Here is a 21,602-nt window from a genome sequence, read left to right as displayed (position 1 = left end):
CATGGTGCGTACGTTACATATGCACCCCCTCTCCACTGTTCCCTCTAAGCCATGTGGCTACATACCTTTTTTCAAACGCCGGTGAAGTTCAAGACTGCCGTACAGCAAAGGAAGCATTTCCACATCTCCCTCCTGCCACTGCTTCTCCTCCAAATGAGCAGTAGCTGCAGCAACACAGTATCCATTACTATCGCAGGGTCGCAGCCTCTATACACACGACTGCTAGTCCTGCACCTCTAACATCATCTTCTTGTTTCAGCACAGAGCTGGCAGCCATGTGAATAGAGTCTGTGGCCCTGCAAGAGCAATGGATGCTGTTTTGCAACTACTGCTCATTTGGAGAAGAAGCAGCAGCAGTGGCTGGGATGTCCAGGGGGAGGGGAAGAAGAGACAGGAGGGAGAGAGAAAGGGAGATGCTGTATGGAAAGAGGAGAGAGGGTGAGAAATGCTGTATAGGAGGGGGGAGACGAGGGCAGATGATGGAAGAGGGGAGAGCAAGAAGGCAGATACTGGAGGGGAAAAAGACAGGAGGGAGATAATGATGGAAGGGGGAAGAGAAAGAGGAGATGCTGTATGGAATGGGATGAGATAGAGAAGAGAGATATGGAGGAAGGGAGTAAGAGGAGAGAGTGATGGAAGAGGGAAACAAAGAGCACAAATACTGGATGGAAGAGAGACGGGAGGGAGATAATGAGGGAAGAGAACGGGGAAACTGATGGCAAGGGGAAAGTGGGCGAGGGCAGATGCTGGATAGAAGAGGAGATACTAATGGAAGGGGATGGAAAGGAGAGAGAGGGGGCAGATACTGGATGGAAGAGGGGAAAGAAAGGGGCCAGATGAGGGGAGAGAAAGAGGAGGGGATAATGGTGGAAAGGGGAGAGAAAGAAGGCAGATGCTGGATGGAAAGGGTGGAAAAAAAGAGGGCAGAGTTAGTGATCCACTGAGGAATAAGGGGAAGTGGAATAAGAGAGCCAGGGTGAGGGAAAGAAATGGAAAGCTACAGGTAGACACAGTTAAAAAAAAAAAAAAAAGGAAATTGAAGAAGATAGTAAGAATGAATTAAATTTGGACAGAGATGCAGACAAATAAGTTGAAGAAAGCAGAAAGGAAAAGCAGGAGAGAGAAAAATAACAAATGGAAAGGAAATCCTGGCATGAGAGAAGATGGAGGAAAGCAAAAACCAGAGACTGGGACCAACACCATTAGAAACAGTAAATGACCAAAGAACAAAGGTAGAAAAAAGAATTTTGCTTTTAGTTTAGGATAAAGTAGTGTGGTAGCCATTTTAATGAAGGTTAATAACTATAAATAGAAACTGGAAATAATGTGAAACTTTTTATTAGACTAATTTAAATACATTCTCCGAGGACAAGCAGGCTGCTTGTTCTCACTGATGGGTGACGTCCACGGCAGCCCCTCCAATCGGAATCTTCACTAGCAAAGTCCTTTGCTAGCCCTCGCGCGCCGATGCGCACCGCGCATGCGCGGCCGTCTTCCCGCCAGAAACCGGCTTGAGCCGGCCAGTCTTCTTTTCTCCGCGCTCGGGACGGTTGTGTTTCCGTTTCGTGCCCCGAAAAAGTCAACCTCGCGCGTCGTTTTCGACTCGTTTTGCTTCAAAAGTGTTGGAAAAAACCTCTTTTGGCTTTTTCCCTTCCTCTAGTTCGAGTTTTTCACCCCGGTAAGTTTTCTTTCGTCGTCGGGGTAGGCCTTACTTAGGCCCCGGTCGAAATTTCCTTCCCGCTTTTTTCTGCTGGTGCCAAATTTCGCCATTTCGTCTTTCGATCTCGCCGGCGTGATTTTTCCGCCCATGACATCGAAGCCTTCCAGCGGCTTCAAGAAGTGCACCCAGTGCGCCCGGGTAATCTCGCTCACTGACAGGCACGCTTCGTGTCTTCGGTGTCTGGGGGCAGAGCACCGCCCTCAGGCCTGTAGTCTGTGTTCCCTTTTACAGAAGCGGACTCAGGTAGCGAGGTTGGCCCAGTGGAACTTTTTGTTCTCGGGCTCTTCGTCGGCATCGGCACCGGGGGTATCGAGTGCATCGACGTCTGCAGCGTCCAGACCTTCATCCTCGGCGGCCAGTGCATCGAGTGCATCGAGGCATCGACCCTCTGCATCGGCGCCGAGACATCGGGTGACTGCATCGACGTCGGTGGTACCGGGACCTCGTCTGCTGATGTCGTCGGACGGTGGTGCTTCGTCTGGAGTGCAGGTGAGGGCTGTCCACTCCCCTGCTGGTGGCGGTGAGCCTTCGGGTGGGTCTCCCCCTACCCTGAGGGCTCCTGCGGTACAGCCCCCCCGAGATCGACCCTCTTCGGTCTCTGCCCTGAGGAAGAGACGGCTGGATTCTACGTCCTCCTCGTCGGTGCCGGGAAGCGCCGGTGACGTGCTTCGCAAAAAATCTAAGAAGCATCGACACCGGTCCCCTTCCCGTGTCGGCACCGAGAGCTCTGGGTCGCCGAGGGAGTCGGCACCCAGTAGGCATCGGCACCGAGAGGACCGCTCACCCTCTGTTCAAGAGGTGTCGATGCGCTCCACTCTGGACAGCCCGGAACAGCCTCCACGCCCGGAACAGGTTCTGACGTCGACGCCTGCATCGACTTCCATGCCTTTTTCTGCAGCCGCTCTGAACGAGAGCCTCCGGGCCGTTCTTCCAGAGATTCTGGGAGAGCTGTTGCGCCCTACCCCTCCGGTACCGGCGGTGCTTGCGCCTCCGGTACCGTCGAGCGTGGCGCCGGCTGGTCCATCGCCCGAGGTGAGGTCACCGGCGTCGGTGCCGCATGCGGTACCGACTGCCGTCGCCTCCCAGGAGGGCTCCCCGACTACGTCGGCGGAGGGAGCTTCGCCGATGCGGGCGAGGGAGTCTACCTCTCGACGCCCCCATCGTGGACATGGCTCCACGGAGTCGAGTCGGGCGCGGTTGCAGACACAGGTTCGTGAACTTGTGTCTGACACCGAGGGTGAGGCCTCGTGGGAGGAAGAGGAAGATCAGGTATTTCACTGACGAGGAGTCTGAAGGTCTTCCCTCTGATCCCACTCCCTCTCCTGAAAGGCAGCTTTCTCCTCCTGAGAGTCTGTCTTTCGCTTCCTTTGTCCGGGAGATGTCTACGGCCATCCTCTTCCCGGTGGTTGTGGAGGACGAGCCCAGGGCTGAAATGTTTGAGCTCCTGGACTATCCTTCTCCACCTAAGGAAGCGTCCACTGTACCCATGCACCATGTCCTTAAGAAGACATTGCTGGCGAACTGGACAAAACCTCTAACTAATCCCCACATTCCCAAGAAGATCGAGTCCCAGTACCGGATCCATGGGGACCCAGAGCTGATGCGCACCCAGTTGCCTCATGACTCTGGAGTTGTGGATTTGGCCCTAAAGAAGGCTAAGAGTTCTAGGGAGCATGCTTCGGCGCCCCCGGGCAAAGACTCTAGAACCTTAGACTCCTTTGGGAGGAAGGCCTACCATTCTTCTATGCTCGTGGCCAAAATTCAGTCTTACCAGCTCTACACGAGCATACACATGCGGAACAATGTGCGGCAGTTGGCGGGCTTGGTTGATGCGCTCCCCCCTGAGCAAGCCAAGCCATTTCAGGAGGTGGTCAGGCAGCTGAAGGCGTGCAGAAAATTCCTGGCCAGAGGGGTGTATGACACCTTTGATGTTGCGTCCAGGGCCGCTGCTCAAGGTGTGGTGATGCGCAGGCTCTCATGGCTGCGTGCCTCCGACCTGGAGAATAGAATCCAGCAGCGGATTGCGGACTCGCCTTGCCGTGCGGACAATATTTTTGGAGAGAAGGTCGAACAGGTGGTAGAGCATCTCCACCAGCGGGATACCGCATTCGACAAGTTCTCCCGCCGGCAGCCTTCAGCATCTACCTCTACAGGTAGACGATTTTTCGGGGGAAGGAAGACTGGTCCCTACTCTTCTGGCAAGCGTAGGTACAATCCTCCTTCTCGACAGCCTGTGGCCCAGGCTAAGCCCCAGCGCGCTCGCTCTCGTCAGCAGCGTGCGACTCAGCAAGGCCCCTCGGCTCCCCAGCAAAAGCAAGGGACGGGCTTTTGACTGGCTCCAGCAGAGCATAGCCGACATCCAAGTGTCAGTGCCGGGCGACCTGCCAGTCGGGGGGAGGTTGAAAGCTTTTCACCAAAGGTGGCCTCTCATAACCTCCGATCAGTGGGTTCTGCAAATAGTCCGGCAAGGATACACCCTCAATTTGGCCTCAAAACCTCCAAATTGTCCACCGGGAGCTCAGTCTTACAGCTTCCAGCACAAGCAGGTACTTGCAGAGGAACTCTCCGCCCTTCTCAGCGCCAATGCGGTCGAGCCCGTGCCATCCGGGCAGGAAGGGCTGGGATTCTATTCCAGGTACTTCCTTGTGGAAAAGAAAACAGGGGGGATGCGTCCCATCCTAGACCTAAGGGCCCTGAACAAATATCTCGTAAAAGAAAAGTTCAGGATGCTTTCCCTGGGCACCCTTCTTCCCATGATTCAGGAAAACGATTGGCTATGCTCTCTGGACTTGAAGGACGCCTATACGCACATCCCGATACTGCCAGCTCACAGACAGTATCTGCGATTTCAGCTGGGCACACGTCACTTCCAGTACTGTGTGCTGCCCTTTGGGGTCGCCTCTGCGCCCAGGGTGTTCACAAAGTGCCTGGCTGTAGTAGCAGCGGCACTTCGCAGACTGGGGGTACACGTGTTCCCATATCTCGACGATTGGCTGGTGAAGAACACATCCGAGGCAGGAGCCCTGCAGTCCATGCAGATGACTATTCGCCTCCTGCAGCTACTGGGGTTTGTGATAAATTACCCAAAGTCCCATCTTCTCCCAGTGCAGAAACTCGAGTTCATAGGAGCTCTGCTGGATTCTCGGACAGCTCGCGCCTACCTTCCAGAGGCGAGGGCCAACAACTTGTTGTCCCTCGTCTCGCGGGTACGAGCGTCACAGCAGATCACAGCTCGGCAGATGTTGAGATTGCTGGGCCACATGGCCTCCACAGTTCATGTGACTCCCATGGCCCGCCTTCACATGAGATCTGCTCAATGGACCCTAGCTTCCCAGTGGTTCCAGGCTGCTGGGGATCTAGAAGACGTAGTCCACCTGTCCACGAGTTTTCTCGAATCCCTGTATTGGTGGACGATTTGGTCCAATTTGACTCTGGGACGTCCTTTCCAAATTCCTCAGCCACAAAAAGTGCTGACCACGGATGCGTCTCTCCTGGGCTGGGGAGCTCATATCGATGGGCTTCACACCCAAGGAAGCTGGTCCCTCCAGGAACGCGATCTGCAGATCAATCTTCTGGAGCTGCGAGCGATCTGGAACGCTCTGAAGGCTTTCAGAGATCGGCTGTCCCACCAAATTATCCAAATTCAGACAGACAACCAGGTAGCCATGTATTACATCAACAAGCAGGGGGGCACCGGATCTCGCCCCCTGTGTCAGGAAGCCGTCAGCATGTGGCTCTGGGCTCGCCGTCACGGCATGGTGCTCCAAGCCACATATCTGGCAGGCGTAAACAACAGTCTGGCCGACAGGTTGAGCAGGATTATGCAACCTCACGAGTGGTCGCTCAATTCTCGTGTAGTGCGACAGATCTTCCAGGTGTGGGGCACCCCCTTGGTGGATCTCTTCGCATCTCGAGCCAACCACAAAGTCCCTCAGTTCTGTTCCAGGCTTCAGGCCCACGGCAGACTGGCATCGGATGCCTTCCTCCTGGACTGGGGGGAGGGTCTGCTGTATGCTTATCCTCCCATACATCTGGTGGGGAAACTCAAGCAAGACCGAGGCACCATGATTCTGATTGCTCCTTTTTGGCCGCATCAGATCTGGTTCCCTCTTCTTCTGGAGTTGTCCTCCGAAGAACCGTGGAGATTGGAGTGTTTTCCGACCCTCATCACACAGGACGAAGGGGCGCTTCTGCATCCCAGCCTCCGGTCCCTGGCTCTCACGGCCTGGATGTTGAGAGCGTAGATTTTGCCTCTTTGGGTCTGTCAGAGGGTGTCTCCCGTATCTTGCTTGCTTCCAGGAAAGATTCCACTAAGAGGAGTTATTTCTTTCTGTGGAGGAGGTTTGCCGTCTGGTGTGACAGCAAGGCCCTAGATCCTCGCTCTTGTCCTACACAGACCCTGCTTGAATACCTTCTGCACTTGTCTGAGTCGGTCTTAAGACCAACTCTGTAAGGGTTCACCTTAGTGCAATCAGTGCATACCATTACCGTGTGGAAGGTAAGCCGATCTCAGGACAGCCTTTAGTTGTTCGCTTCATGAGAGGTTTGCTTTTGTCAAAGCCCCCTGTCAAGCCTCCTACAGTGTCATGGGATCTCAATGTCGTTCTCACCCAGCTGATGAAACCTCCTTTTGAGCCACTGAACTCCTGCCATCTGAAGTACTTGACCTGGAAGGTCATTTTCTTGGTGGCAGTTACTTCAGCTCGTAGAGTCAGTGAGCTTCAGGCCCTGGTAGCCCAGGCCCCTTACACCAAATTTCATCATAACAGAGTAGTCCTCCGCACTCACCCTAAGTTTCTGCCAAAGGTTGTGTCGGAGTTCCATCTGAACCAGTCAATTGTCTTGCCAACATTCTTTCCCCGTCCTCATTCCTGCCCTGCTGAACGTCAGCTGCACACATTGGACTGCAAGAGAGCATTGGCCTTCTATTTGGAGCGGACACAGCCCAACAGACAGTCCGCCCAATTGTTTGTTTCTTTTGATCCCAATAGGAGGGGAGTGGCTGTAGGAAAACGCACCATATCCAATTGGCTAGCAGATTGCATTTCCTTCACTTACGCCCAGGCTGGGCTGGCTCTTGAGGGTTATGTCACGGCTCATAATGTTAGAGCCATGGCAGCGTCGGTAGCCCACTTGAAGTCAGCCACTATTGAAGAGATTTGCAAAGCTGCGACGTGGTCTTCTGTCCACACATTCACATCCCATTACTGCCTGCAGCAGGATACCCGACGCGACAGTCGGTTCGGGCAGTCAGTTCTTCAGAACCTGTTTGGGCTTTAGGATCCAACTCCACCCCCCGAGGGCCCTGTTTGTTCTGTTCCAGGCTGCACTCTCAGTTAGTTGGTAAATTTTTCAGGTCAATCTCAGTTATGTCCTCGCCGTTGCGAGGCCCAATTGACCATGTTTGTTGTTTTGAGTGAGCCTGGGGGTTAGGGATACCCCATCAGTGAGAACAAGCAGCCTGCTTGTCCTCAGAGAAAGCGAATGCTACATACCTGTAGAAGGTATTCTCCGAGGACAGCAGGCTGATTGTTCTCACAAAACCCGCCCGCCTCCCCTTTGGAGTTGTGTCTTCCCTGGTCTTTGTCTTGCTACATATGAGACTGGCCGGCTCAAGCCGGTTTCGGGCGGGAAGACGGCCGCGCATGCGCATCGGCGCGCGAGGGCTAGCAAAGGACTTTGCTAGTGAAGATTCCGATTGGAGGGGCTGCCGTGGACGTCACCCATCAGTGAGAACAATCAGCCTGCTGTCCTCGGAGAATACCTTCTACAGGTATGTAGCATTCGCTTTTTTGACTAACTGTCGGAGACCAAAGCCTCCTTTCTCAGGTCAGGACAGGATACCGTAACAGCAGCATACTGTCCTGACCAAGAAAGGAGGTTTTTGCCTTTGAAAGCTAATTGAAAAACATTTTAAGTTAGTCCAATAAAATGGTGTGGGTATTATCTTATTTTCCATTTTTCGCTTTATTCGTATTTGTTAATTTAAGTGATTGAAATATGCCAGTTTTTGACATTTACATTTGCTGTTTTTATATTTTGTACAGTACAGTGTATGGTATACAGCACTGCGTATGCCTTGTAGTTCCATAGAAATAAGTAGTAGTAGTAGGGACATGGCTCACTAGTTCCTCTGGTATTCACTGTATGCAGATTCTGGCTTTGAGGTTTGGTTTAACTTTTGTCTGCATATTTCTGCTTTTAGTTTGTGGTTACTTATGGTTTCTTTTATGACGCGGTGTTACCAATTAGCATGCACTAAATGCAAAGAAGCCCATTCAATTCCCATGGGCTTCTTTGCATTCAGCACACGCTAATCGGTAGCGCTGCTTTGTAAAAGGAGCCCTTAACCTGTACTGGGTGAGGATCTATACAAATTTGGCTTGTTTAGTTTTCCTTTAGGTTTATTCATGTTTTAGTGTGCACCACAGTAATTACGGTGCTACCTTTGACAGGTAGATTGTGTGACTCGTGGAAGTTACTGTTATTATGGTATGGTAGAATGGGTCCTGAGTGGCATTTTGTGTATTGTGTTCAATTCTGGTCGCCGCATCTCAAGAAAGATATAGTGGAACTGGAAAAGGTGCAGCGAAGGGCAACTAAAATGATAGCGGGGATGGGACGACTTCCCTATGAAGAAAGACTAAGGAGGCTAGGGCTTTTCAGCTTGGAGAAGAGACGGCTGAGGGGAGACATGATAGAGGTATATAAAATAATGAGTGGAGTGGAACAGGTGGATGTGAAGCGTCTGTTCACGCTTTCCAAAAATAGTAGGACTAGGGGGCATGCGATGAAACTACAGTGTAGTAAATTTAAAACAAATCGGAGAAAATCTTTCTTCACCCAACGTGTAATTAAACTCTGGAATTCGTTGCCGGAGAACGTGGTGAAGGCAGTTAGCTTGGCAGAGTTTAAAAAGGGGTTAGATGGTTTCCTAAAGGACAAGTCCATAAACCGCTACTAAATGGACTTGGGAAAAATCCACAATTCCAGGAATAACATGTATAGAATGTTTGTACGTTTGGGAAGCTTGCCAGGTGCCCTTGGCCTGGATTGACCGCTGTCGTGGATAGGATGCTGGGCTCGATGGACCCTTGGTCTTTTCCCAGTATGGCATTACTTATGTATATTTGTAGTGGTTTGTATTACTTCACGGTGTGCCTGGTACTGGATTTTAGATTACACCTTTCAGTAGTAGTTCAAGGCAAGTTACATTAAGGTACAGTAGGTATTTTCCTATCCCTGGAGGGCTTACATTCTAAGTGTTGTACCTGGGACAGTGGAGGATTAAGTGACTCGTCCAGGACCTCAAGGAGTGGCAGTGGGATTCCCTGGTTCTCAGCCTGCTGCTCTAACCATTATGCACAGCTAATACATATAACACATATTATCTATAGTAGCTGTTCCTAATGTTTAGTAACAGAGAACTAAAGGCTATCCTGTCTGGGCTGGGCAGGAAGTTACCAAGTGTACCTGAATTTGTATCTTGCCTTAAACTCAGATTTGGACAGGCAAATAATAAAATCCAATTAGCTTTTGTTGGTTTGTGCTTATCAGCCTCTCACCCCCTAACAAATACAGCTCTTTTGGGTTTCTACACCCCATGTGCATCACTCTACACGTTGCATTCAATTTTAATTGCCGCACGTTAGACCATTCTTCTAATTTATCTAGGTCACTTCTCATGTTCTCTACGCCTTCCAGGGTGCCCACCTTTTTGGTATAGTCAGTTTACTTTGATGTTTGCATATCCTTTATAAATTTGTATGACAATTTTCATAAGTTTGCATAACATTTATCAATTTATATCTCAAGTTTTGTCTGCAGTACTTACAAGGTTCATGGTGTACATATTTTTCAGTTTATTGGATAGGTGTATTTCAATGTGAATCTTAATTTTAAATGTTTTTATCATTATACCTATGAAACAACATTAGTATTCTATCAACTATTTCAATAATAGTGGTGTGTGCGAGAGCTTAATGATTAGGAACTGTCAAGTAACACTGACCCGGTAAAAGATGTACCCCCTGTTGAAAATTCCTGGCTAAAATCAAATTACATTACATCAGACTGCACAACCGATCTGAAATCAGAAAGAGAAGATTTCAACTTCTAACCAGATGAAGTTGATTAAAAAAACAACAAAACCCACCTGCCCCTAGAAATGATAGACTACAGGGGTGACCTACAAGCATGTATCCTTAAACAAAAGGAAGGAACAGCTTAGCACAGTTGAAGGTTATACAGTGCTATATCAGAGTTTATTTTATTATTCATTTCTTTTCTGTTACTTTTAATATGGATGCATCCACCCTTCGGTATCTATTTTGTACAGCATGAGGGTTGTGTCTTTGCATGCTGAGGAGGTAGAATGTTAGTATAGAGCTTGCTGGTCTGAATTTCATAGCAGGTTCGGAGCATTAGTGACCCAGATTATGCGAGTCTAATGGAATATATATATGGACTGGAGAGAAATATTGTGAGCAATTCTTTGAAGGATGGGTTACTGCAGCTTCCCATGTTGCATCTGCGTTAAGGATGGGGTTTGAGTATTTATTTTGTCTATCTTCTGTTTAAGAAAACACACTGTGACAGCAGTTTACCTTTTTTTTTTAACTTTAATATAATGCAATTATTAAGTTCAGAAGATTATAAACGTGTTTGCAGGGAAATACATTACAATTTTTAATTTTTTTTTACAAAAGGTTTTCACTGTACATGAATCATATTGCATTAACAAAAACTGAGAGATGGGATAAGAAATAAAGAAAATGAATAGATCTGTCAGAATGGGGGGGGAGCTAAGGAAAACTCAAAAGAAAGGGCTTCGAACCCTCTCCAGGGGCCACACTTAACTAGTCAGAATTTCAGTGGTGCTGCACGATAAATCTGTATCTATGTAAACCGTTTTGCATACAAATCTCTCGTGTATTTTCATTGTAATCATGAAGACCTAACTGGCTCGAGGTGCCTCCAAGAAAGTGTTGAGAGAAAAGCCATAAAGCATACAGGACAAACATTGTAAGCTCTATTAAGCATTATTTGGAAAGGCAGGCTAAAATCCCCAAATCATGTAAGCAAAGGCTCTTATCTGGATTCCCCAGCTACTAAGTGGCAATGTCAATAATAGATGCAACGGACACGGTGAAAAGGAATCTTTTTCAAAGATTTCCTGTGATCACGAGCGTAGTCCCACAGATAGTGATCAAGAAGAACTGGATTGACAATTTCATTCTTCCATCCTTTCTTCTCCAACAGTGCTGTTAGTTGTTTGCAAACTAATTCAACACACCAAATAGAACATCCTCTGATCTCCACCTCTTGCTGATCTCTGTACTGGAACATTTCTCCTATGTGAATATAACAAATTCTGTTAGAGAATTTTTATGGAAGAGCACTAGGATCAAATATGGTTCAGTATTAGGACTTGTAAGCTTGGAAACAGGCCAGCATAAGCAACCCAAAGCATGTATGCTTTTAATTGGTTTATCGAAGGTGGGGTTTTTTTGGGGGCAACCTCAGGTTAGAAATCTTGTTAACAGCCTAAGAAAATAAATCAGTTTCTCAAAAACCCTTCAGATGCAGTTTTGCAAATGTGTAGTTCCAAATTTGAATACACAGATTTTTTTTTAATTTTGCCATCAAAATCAGTGCATATCAATCTTTAAGTCTCTAAATCCATGATCTCAGCCAAATACAATTGTATCCCCCCCCCCCACACTCTGAGGCACAGAATAATGACACACCTATGGAGAGACCACCAAGGTCATTACCTCAAGTTTGGGGTTTGTAACCCCATTCGAGTTCCTGACCCACAGTTTGGGAAGCTCTGAATTAAAAAAAAATAATTATATGACCCCATTACCTGCATCCCACATGGGTCCATTTCATGGCTACAGCTGCTTCCTTTTCCTCTTCTCTATCCCTACCTCCCACTCCTTCCCTGGAGGCAGAATGGGTCAGAAACCTTTAAAAGGGGCCATCTGACCCCCCTGCCTTTTTCCACTTTCTGGCTGCTAGGACCTGACTAATTCCAGTGTGGTGAAAGCAGTAATAAGCACTTTCTAGCATGGTCATCCATACATGTGATAGCAAAAGGGAGGTCCAAAAGTACACAAACAGAAAAAAAAAAAAAAAGCACAGATGGGCTTTCAAGACTGGAACAGTAGAGAGTCCTTTAATCATACATGTGCCAAACTTCCTACAGTGGTGGTGTAATACGAGCTACAGCAGTATGTAATATGCTGGAGATGCTAACTCCTAGGGGAAATGGGTAGGTAAATTTTGTAAGGACCGATATTATGCTGTCCTCAAAGAACACCTGTTACCAGCAAATAACTTTCTGCAAAGACAAGCTGGATATGAAATCTTTATGCATGGGAATCCCTAACTAGTAAGGAAGACCCCCCCCCCCCCAAAAAAAAAAAAAAAACAACAAATTTCAAAGGGCAGCAAACTTGTTAGTGTTGGCAACAGGGTGTCTGTATATTTTTATTTATTAGGATTTATTTACTGCATTTTTGAAGGAATTCACTCAAAGTGGTGTACAGCAAGAATAAAGTAAAAAAAATAAGCAATAAACAAGTACAGCAATAAAAATATTCAAACAATACAAAGTATGGCATAGTATGCTATATTACAATGTCAACACAATACACAATAAAACATTTTTAATAGCAAAGGGTGTAAGCAAAGATGGAACATATAGATAAGACAGAGTTAACAGGAGTAAGAAAATAAGGGACTAGTTTAAAGAGTTGCAAATGAAGTCAGAAAGGTACTTGAACATTATCTTGGCTAGGGTAGGAGTGGATAAACATGTCCTACTATAATATGTGCAGCTGGTCCCATTTACTTCTTCCATTAAAGGCCTGGTTGAACAGCCAAGCTTCCTGAAGCAGAGATACTCTTGTGTTAAGTGAAGCCTTTCAGGGAGCGAATTCCGTATGGGGGGGGTGGGGGTGCTACTCCAGAGAAGGCTTGCTTGCAGGTATCATATCGTGTGATGCCTTTTGGAGAGGGTGTGGTTAGGGAAACTCCTTGGTAGGGCCGTAGCGATCTTGAAGAGGTGTAGAGGGAGATCCTGTTCTTAAGTACTCTGGGCCATTTCCTTTAAGGGCCTTGACGGTCAAACATTTGACTTTGTATTGTACCGGTAACCAGTGAAGTTTATGCAAAAATGGTTTGATGTGGTCACGTTGCTTACAACCTTGTATTAGTCTTGTTGCAGCATTCTGAATCAACTGGAGCTGGTGCAAACCCTTTGTAGTCAGGCCAGTATAGAGTGCATTACAATAGTCCAGTCTTGATGTTATCATGGCAATCACAACTGAGACAAGGCTTGCCTTCTCAATGTAAGGAGACAGGCAGTGTAGTTGTCACAAGTGATAGAAGCTGCTCTTGAAGGTTGCATGGATTTGGGGATCAGAGTAAGTGTTGAATTGAGCTCATATTTCCCAAAAGACATTTTGATGTCAGGTATGTCCCCACTTGTGTTAGGGACCAATAGAAGCTTGGTTTTACTTGGGTTCAGGCAAAGATTGTTTATTTTTAGCCCATTCTTGAATTGATGTTAGGTAGTCAGATTATTCAGGCTGTGTGGGTAAGTCGGGTTCAGTGGGTATGAGTAGCTGCACATCATCCGCATAGATGTAGAACCACATGTCCATTGACCGAATCAGCTTGGTTAGTGGCTTGAGATAGATATTGAATAGAGCTTTGTGGCACCCCACCGGTCAGTGCCCATGGTGGTGATGAGGTACTGCTGAACACTATAGACTGTTGCCTGTCTGATAGATAGGATCTGAACCAGGCAAGTATTGTTCCACTGAGATCTGTTTCTGCCAGTTGTGCTAGCATAATATCATGATCCACCGTATCAAGAGCTGCTGAGAAATCTAGCAGTACTAACACCGAGGCAAATCCCCTGTCATGGTTTCTGTGAAGATCATCTAGTAGGGATACAAGGACTGTTTCTGTTCCATAACCGGGTCTGAATCCAGACTGACATGGCTCTAGCCAGTTTCTCTCTTCTAGCCAATCATTGAGTTGATCATAGACTGTTTGTTCTATAATTTTTCCTAAAAATGGGATGTTGGATACTGGCTGGTAATTTGCAAGTTTGTCCTGGTCAAGGTTGTTCTTCCTTAGCAAAGGACACACCACTGCCATTTTTAATGCTGTTGGTAGTTGTCCATTAGAAAGAGAAGAGTTCACGATTTTTGTAGCGCCTTCAATGAGGCCTTTGCTTGCCTGCTGCACTATCTTTGATGGGCAGGGGTTGAGGGAGCAGGTAGTTGGTCAAAATTTTCTTAGGATTTTGTCAAGGCTCTCCTCTGTTATTGGGTTAAAAGAGTCCCATATGTCTGTGTCAGGAGGGGGCGAGTTTGTGCACTCTAGGTTAGCTGATTGGAGACTGGGTGGGACTGCCTGTAAATCATGGTGGAGACTTTAAATTTTGTTGGCAAAGTATGCAGAAAAATCATTGCAGTTGTGACTAGCAAGTTGGTTCTGTTGTTGGGGTTGCAGTAGGCTGTTTACTATGCCGAACAGGTGGTTGGTTGGTTTATTTATTTGTTTATTTATTGCATTTATATCCCACCTTTTCCCATCAATTTGCAGGCTCAATGTGGCTTACATTATGCCGTAATGGCGACTGCCATTTCCGGATAGAGAATTACAAGTGGTAGTGCATTAAGGCGCATAAATGGTAAAGTAGAATACAAAGTGTTATTGCATTGAAGTTCCTGAGTAATAGAGTGAATTATAACAAAGTTAGATAATCAACTATAGAAATTTCATTTCCGGCATAAGAAATAAAGTGGTAGTGCAAATTGCGTAACTTTCATTCCCCGAGGACAAGCAGGCTGCTTGTTCTCACGACTGGGTTGACGTCCACGGCAGCCCCCACCAACCGGAACAAAAACATCGCGGGCGGTCCCGCACGCAGGGCACGCCCACCGCGCATGCGTGGCCGTCTTCCAGCCCGTGCGCGACCGTTCCAGCTCAGTCTTTTCTTTTCCGCGCTGGAGAGAGCCGTGTTCGTCTCTCTCTCTCTCTGTCAGCCCCGGAAACCGGATCGCGCCTTAGACGCGAGTTTTTCTTCTTCTTCGTTTGTTTTTTCTTTTGTTCTGTTTTTTCTTTTCAAAAAAAAAAAAAGAAAACTTTGTTTTACTCCCCTCGTACGTGTAGCGGGGGCACCTCGTTGCGGCCTTGTGGCCGCGCGGTCGATTTCTTTTCGGGTGTGCTTCTTACTGCCACCATCGACGACTTTGACTTCGCCGACGCGATTTTTCCGTCGATGTCCTCGAAGGTCCCGAGTGGATTTAAGAAGTGTGGTCGGTGCGGCCGGCATATCTCGCAGACCGACACTCACGCTTGGTGCCTCCAGTGCCTCGGGCCGGAGCACGATACCAAGACGTGCACCTTGTGTCTCGGTTTACGGAAACGGACACAGGTGGCGAGGCAAGTTCTGCGGGACCGTCTTTTTGGAACTTGCGCTGGCCCCTCGACGTCGACGGCATCGGTGTCGACGGCCGGATCTTCGGTACCGGTACCGATGTCCACAAAATCGGCACCGACCCCAGGAGCACAGGTTCCGTTGGCCCGCCGGTCTTCCGGAGATGGCAGGGGTGAGCGGCCGCGCGGGCAATCGGCCCCAGTCACTCCCTCTACCCAGGGCCATCGGGACCGAACCCTGTCGGACCCAATCCCTCAAGGCCGAGGTGGATCTACCTCCTCCTCTTTGGTACCGCCGAGCGCCGATGACGGGCACCGGAAGAAAGCTAAAAAGCATAGTCATCGGTCGCCCACGGCGCATGTGGCTACCAGCTCCGGCTCCAGAGATGACTCGACGCCGAGGAAGCGGCAGCACCGGGAGGAGCGTTCCCCCTCGGTGGTAGAGGTATCGCTACGTCAGGGCACGGGCACTTTGGTGCCGTCTCCTGGACCCGAGCAGATTCTGGCACCGGCCCCCTCGCCTTTCCCGACAGCAGACCTTGACGAGTGCCTCCGAGCCATCCTTCCGGGGATCCTGGAAGGGCTGATGTGCCAGACTGTGCCGGCGCTGGGGTGCTCTAGCCCGGTGCCGAGGCCTTCGACGCCGGTCTCGACCGCCACGCAGGTGGAGTCCCCGTCGACGGAGGGAGCTTCATCCCCGCCGAAGCCTCGAAGTCAAGCCGGGCCCGGTTGAGGTCTGAGCTACAGGAGCTCATGTCTGACACCGAGGAAGAGGCCTCGTGGGGGGAGGAGGAGGACCCCAGATATTTCTCCTCAGAGGAGTCTGTGGGCCTTCCCTCCGACCCCACTCCTTCACCGGAGAGGAAGCTCTCGTCACCTGAGAGCTTCTCCTTTGCCTCCTTTGTCAGGGATATGTCTATCTGCATTCCCTTTCCCGTGGTCTCTGTGGATGAGCCGAGGGCCGAGATGCTCGAGGTCCTCGACTATCCATCACCACCTAGAAAGTCCTCCACGGTACCGTTGCACAATGTCCTCAAAGAGACACTGCTTCGGAACTGGTTGAGACCTTTATCTAATCCCACCATCCCCAAGAAAGCGGAGTCCCAATACAGGATCCACTCAGACCCAGAGTTAATGCGGCCCCAATTGCCTCATGACTCAGCGGTCGTGGACTCTGTTCTCAAGAGGGCACGGAGTTCGAGGGATACCGCTTCGGCGCCCCCGGGGCGGGAGTCTCGCACTCTGGACTCGTTTGGGAGGAAGGCCTACCAATCTTCAATGCTCGTGACCCGCATCCAATCCTACCAGCTGTACACGAGCATACACATGCGGAATAATGTGAAGCAACTGGCGGACCTGGTCGACAAGCTCCCCCCGGAGCAGTCCAGGCCTTTTCAGGAGGTGGGCAGGCAGCTGAAGGCGTGCAGAAAGTTCCTGTCCAGGGGTATTTATGACACCTGTGATGTGGCATCTCGAGCTGCGGCCCAAGGTATAGTGATGCACAGACTCTCATGGCTGCGTGCCTCTGACCTGGACAACTGCACCCAGCAGCGGCTGGCTGATGTCCCTTGCCGGGGGGATAATATTTTCGGCGAGAAGGTCGAGCAGTTAGTGGACCAACTACATCAGCGGGAAACCGCCCTCGACAAGCTCTCCCACCAGGCGCCTTCAGCATCCACCTCAGCAGGTGGGCGTTTTTCCCGGGCCCGGCAGGCTGCGCCCTACGCCTACAACAAGCGTAGGTACACCCAGCCGGCCCGAAGGCCTCATAAGGCACAGGGACAGTCCCAGCGCGCTCGTTCCCGTCAACAGCGTGCGCCTAAACAGCCCCCTGCACCTCCACAGCAAAAACCGGGGATGGGTTTTTGACTGGATCCATGGGAACATAGCCGCCATCCAAGTGTCCATACCGGACAATCTTCCAGTCGGGGGGAGGTTGAAAGTTTTTCACCAAAGGTGGCCTCTAATAACCTCCGACCAGTGGGTTCTCCAAATAGTGCGGTGCGGATACGCCCTGACTTTGGCCTCCACTCCACCAAATTGTCCTCCGGGAGCCCAATTCTTCAGCTCCCATCACAAGCAGGTACTTGCAGAGGAACTCTCCGCCCTTCTCAGCGCCAATGCGGTCGAGCCCGTGCCACCCGGGCAGGAAGGGCAGGGATTCTATTCCAGGTACTTCCTTGTGGAAAAGAAAACAGGGGGGATGCGCCCCATCCTAGACCTGAGAGGCCTGAACTAATACCTGGTCAAAAAGAAGTTCAGGATGCTTTCCTTGGGCACCCTTCTACCAATGATTCAGAAAGACGATTGGCTATGTTCCCTGGATTTAAAGGACGCATACACTCACATCCCGATACTGCCAGCTCACAGACAGTATCTCAGATTCCGTTTGGGAACACAGCACTTTCAGTACTGTGTGCTGCCCTTTGGGCTCACCTCTGCGCCACGAGTGTTCACAAAGTGCCTCGTGGTGGTGGCGGCGTACTTGCGCAAGCTGGGAGTGCACGTGTTCCCGTACCTCGACGATTGGCTGGTCAAGAACACCTCAGAGGCAGGAGCCCTTCGGTCCATGCAGTGCACTATCCACCTTCTGGAGCTGCTGGGGTTTGTGCTAAATTACCCGAAGTCCCATCTCCAGCCGGTCCAGTCTCTGGAATTCATAGGAGCGCTGCTGAATTCTCAGACGGCTCAGGCCTTTCTTCCAGAAGCAAGGGCACAGAACCTTCTGTCCCTTGCTTCCCAGACCAGAGCGTCTCAGCAGGTCACGGCTCGGCACATGTTGAGACTCCTGGGTCACATGGCCTCCACAGTTCATGCGACTCCCATGGCTCGCCTTCACATGAGACCTGCTCAATGGACCCTAGCTTCCCAGTCGTGTCAAGCCACCGGGAATCTAGAAGATGTCATCCGCCTCTCCATCAGTTGCCGCAATTCACTGCACTGGTGGACCATTCGGACCAATTTGACCCTGGGACGTCCATTCCAAATTCCGCAGCCCACGAACGTGCTGACGACGGATGCATATCGCCTGGGGTGGGGAGCTCATGTCGATGGGCTTCACACCCAGGGACTGTGGTCTCTCCAGGAACAGGATCGTCAGATCAACCTCCTGGAGCTCCGAGCGGTCTGGAACGCACTGAAGGCCTTCAGAGATCGGCTGTCCTGTCAAATTATCCAAATTCGGACAGACAATCAGGTTGCAATGTATTACATCAACAAGAAGGGGGGCACCGGATCTTGCCCCCTGTGTCAGGAAGCCGTCGGGATGTGGCGTTGGGCCTGCCAGTTCGGCATGCTTCTTCAAGCCACATACCTGGCAGGTGTAAACAACAGTCTGGCCGACAGACTGAGCAGAGTCATGCAACCGCACGAGTGGTCGCTTCATTCCAGAGTGGTACACAAGATCTTCCGAGAGTGGGGCACTCCCTCGGTGGACCTTTTCGCCTCTCAGACCAACCACAAGCTGCCTCTGTTCTGTTCCATACAGGCACACGGCAGACTAGCGTCGGATGCCTTTCTCCTCCATTGGGGGACCGGCCTCCTGTATGCTTATCCTCCCATACCTTTGGTGGGGAAGACCTTACTGAAGCTCAAGCAAGACCACGGCACCATGATTCTGATAGCGCCCTTTTGGCCCCGTCAGATCTGGTTCCCTCTACTTCTGGAGTTGTCCTCCGAAGAACCGTGGAGATTGAAGTGTTTTCCGACTCTCATTTTGCAGAACGACGGAGCGCTTCTGCACCCCAACCTTCAGTCTCTGGCTCTCACAGCCTGGATGTTGAGGGCGTAGACTTCGCTTCGTTGGGTCTGTCGGAGGGTGTCTCCCGCGTCTTGCTTGCCTCTAGGAAGGATTCCACTAAAAAGAGTTACTTTTTCAAGTGGAGGAGGTTTGTCGTTTGGTGTGAGAGCAAGGCCCTAGACCCCTCGTTCTTGTCCTACACAGAACCTGCTTGAATACCTTCTGCACTTATCAGAGTCTGGCCTCAAGACCAACTCAGTAAGGAATCACCTTAGTGCGATTAGTGCTTACCATCATCGTGTAGAGGGTAAAGCCATCTCTGGAGAGCATTTAGTCGTCCGATTTATGAGAGGCTTGCTGTTGTCAAGGCCCCCTGTCAAGCCTCCTGCAGTGTCATGGGATCTCAATGTAGTCCTCACCCAGCTGATGAAACCTCCTTTTGAGCCACTGAATTCCTGCCATCTGAAGTACTTGACCTGGAAGGTCATTTTCTTGGTGGCAGTTACTTCAGCTCGTAGAGTCAGTGAGCTTCAAGCCCTGGTAGCTCATGCTCCTTATACAAAATGTCATCATAATAGGGTAGTACTCCGCACTCACCCCAAGTTTCTGCCAAAGGTGGTGTCGGAGTTCCATCTTAACCAGTCAATTGTCTTGCCAACATTCTTTCCCAGACCGCATACCCGCCCTGCTGAACGTCAGTTGCACACATTGGACTGCAAGCGAGCTTTGGCCTTCTATCTGGAGCGGACACAGCCCCACAGACAGTCCGCCCAATTGTTTATTTCCTTCGACCCCAAAAGGAAGGGGGTCGCTGTCGGGAAACGCACCATCTCCAATTGGCTAGCAGATTGCATTTCCTTCACTTACGCCCAGGCTGGGCTGACTCTTGAGGGTCACGTCACGGCTCATAGTGTCAGAGCCATGGCAACGTCGGTGGCCCACTTGAAGTCAGCCACTATTGAAGAGATTTGCAAAGCTGCGACGTGGTCATCTGTCCACACATTCACATCTCATTACTGCCTACAGCAGGATACCTGACGCGACAGTCGGTTCGGGCAGTCGGTGCTGCAGAATCTGTTTGGGGTTTAAATCCAACTCCACCCCCCAGGACCCGAATTTATTCTGGTCAGGCTGCACTCTCAGTTAGTTGTTCTTCGTAGGTCAATTTCTGTTATACCCTTGCGAGGTTCAATTGACCTGGGTTCTTGTTTTGAGTGAGCCTGAGAGCTAGGGATACCCCAGTCGTGAGAACAAGCAGCCTGCTTGTCCTCGGAGAAAGCGAATGATACATACCTGTAGCAGGTGTTCTCCGAGGACAGCAGGCTGATTGTTCTCACCTACCCTCCCTCCTCCCCTTTGGAGTTGCGTTTTACTCATTAATTTGCTTGTCATTCAACTGAGCGGGAACGGTCGCGTACGGGCGGGAAGACGGCCGCGCATGCGCGGTGGGCCTGCCCTGCGTGCGGGACCGCCCGCGAAGTTTTTGTTCCGGTTGGTGGGGGCTGCCGTGGATGTCAACCCAGTCATGAGAACAATCAGCCTGCTGTCCTCGGAGAACACCTGCTACAGGTATGTATCATTCGCTTTAGTAGCAGCGAAGGTTAGCAGTCTAGTGTAAGGAGTTCGGTTTTGTCTAGTTCATGTAAAGCCTAGCTGTCTAGTATTTACGATGGATCGTTATGCCTTCTTGAATAGGTTGGTTTTCAGTAGCTTTTGGAAGATTGTTAGGTCATGCATTGTTTTTATGGCCTTTGGTAGTGCATTCCATAGTTGCGCGCTTATGTAGGAGAAGCTGGATGCATATGTGGATTTATATTTAAGTCCTTTGCAGTTGGGGTAGTGGAGATTCAGGAATGTGCGTGCTGATCTTTTTGTGTTCCTAGTTCAATTAGTAGCCTGTTCAATGCATTGAGAGAAATATTGTTTTTTTGGAGGTACTTTGTCATGTGATTCCTACAGTTTAGCCTGTCCTCATCCAGGCAACATTTACACCATCTCCTTTCCAGTTTCCATCCTTTGCACTTAAGGGTCTGCAGCTCTGGAGAAAACCAAGGTGAGAGTTTGTGACTGAGGCATATGACCTTTTTGAGTGGTGTAGTTTTCTCTAAGGTCTTAGCTCTAAGTGTGTATTCCAAATATCAACCTGTTCTGACACTGCAGTTGTCTTTTCATCCACATGTGGATAGTCCAAGGCTTCTAGGAAATTCTGAGCAGTCAGCTTTTTCTTGTCTCTGATCTCCTTCCAAACTCTGGGAGGTGCCATTTGTTTTGGGTGGTCACTTAGAGAAAACTTAATTAGAAAGTGGTCAATACTGCTTTCCTGGTATTCTGGGATATCAACTCCTTTATAGAATACCAAGTCTAGTATGTGACCCTTTTCATGTGTTGGCGAATTGATCACCTGTGTGAATCCTAATGCTATCATCGTGTCCAGGAAGATAGATGTGGAGGTATCTGGGGTTTCCATGTGGAGATTGAAATATCGCATGATCACCATCTTAGGATAATTCAGGGTCACTTGTGTAATCAGATCAAGGAGTTTTTGCATGGATAATATGTATTTGCCTGTCATTAAAAAAAAAATATCTGGCAATAAGAAAAAGCACCTTAAGGGTAAGGGAGATGAGGGTTGGATTCTACACTGCAAAGAGATTTTCCAAAACAGATTGATTAAGCTTACTA

At 49.5% G+C, this 21,602-nt stretch overlaps 1 protein-coding gene across 6 annotated transcripts in view; it reads right to left on the bottom strand.

Annotated features, from left to right (window-relative positions):
* Nucleotides 1-10,347: 10,347 nt before the first annotated feature.
* Nucleotides 10,348-21,602, bottom strand: part of C7H9orf64 (chromosome 7 C9orf64 homolog) — an 88,544-nt gene continuing 77,289 nt past the window's right edge. For all 6 annotated transcript variants that reach the window (XM_030210099.1, XM_030210095.1, XM_030210093.1 and 3 more), the window contains one exon: nt 10,348-11,073. In XM_030210099.1, coding sequence (XP_030065959.1) covers nt 10,844-11,073 — 230 coding nt within the window. In that variant the 3' untranslated portion in view covers nt 10,348-10,843. The remainder of the gene's footprint in view (nt 11,074-21,602) is intronic.

Source organism: Microcaecilia unicolor, chromosome 7, assembly GCF_901765095.1.
Source record: "Microcaecilia unicolor chromosome 7, aMicUni1.1, whole genome shotgun sequence".
In the NCBI taxonomy this organism is placed as follows: Eukaryota; Metazoa; Chordata; class Amphibia; order Gymnophiona; family Siphonopidae; genus Microcaecilia; species Microcaecilia unicolor.
This window is presented reverse-complemented; position numbering and strand designations above follow the sequence as displayed.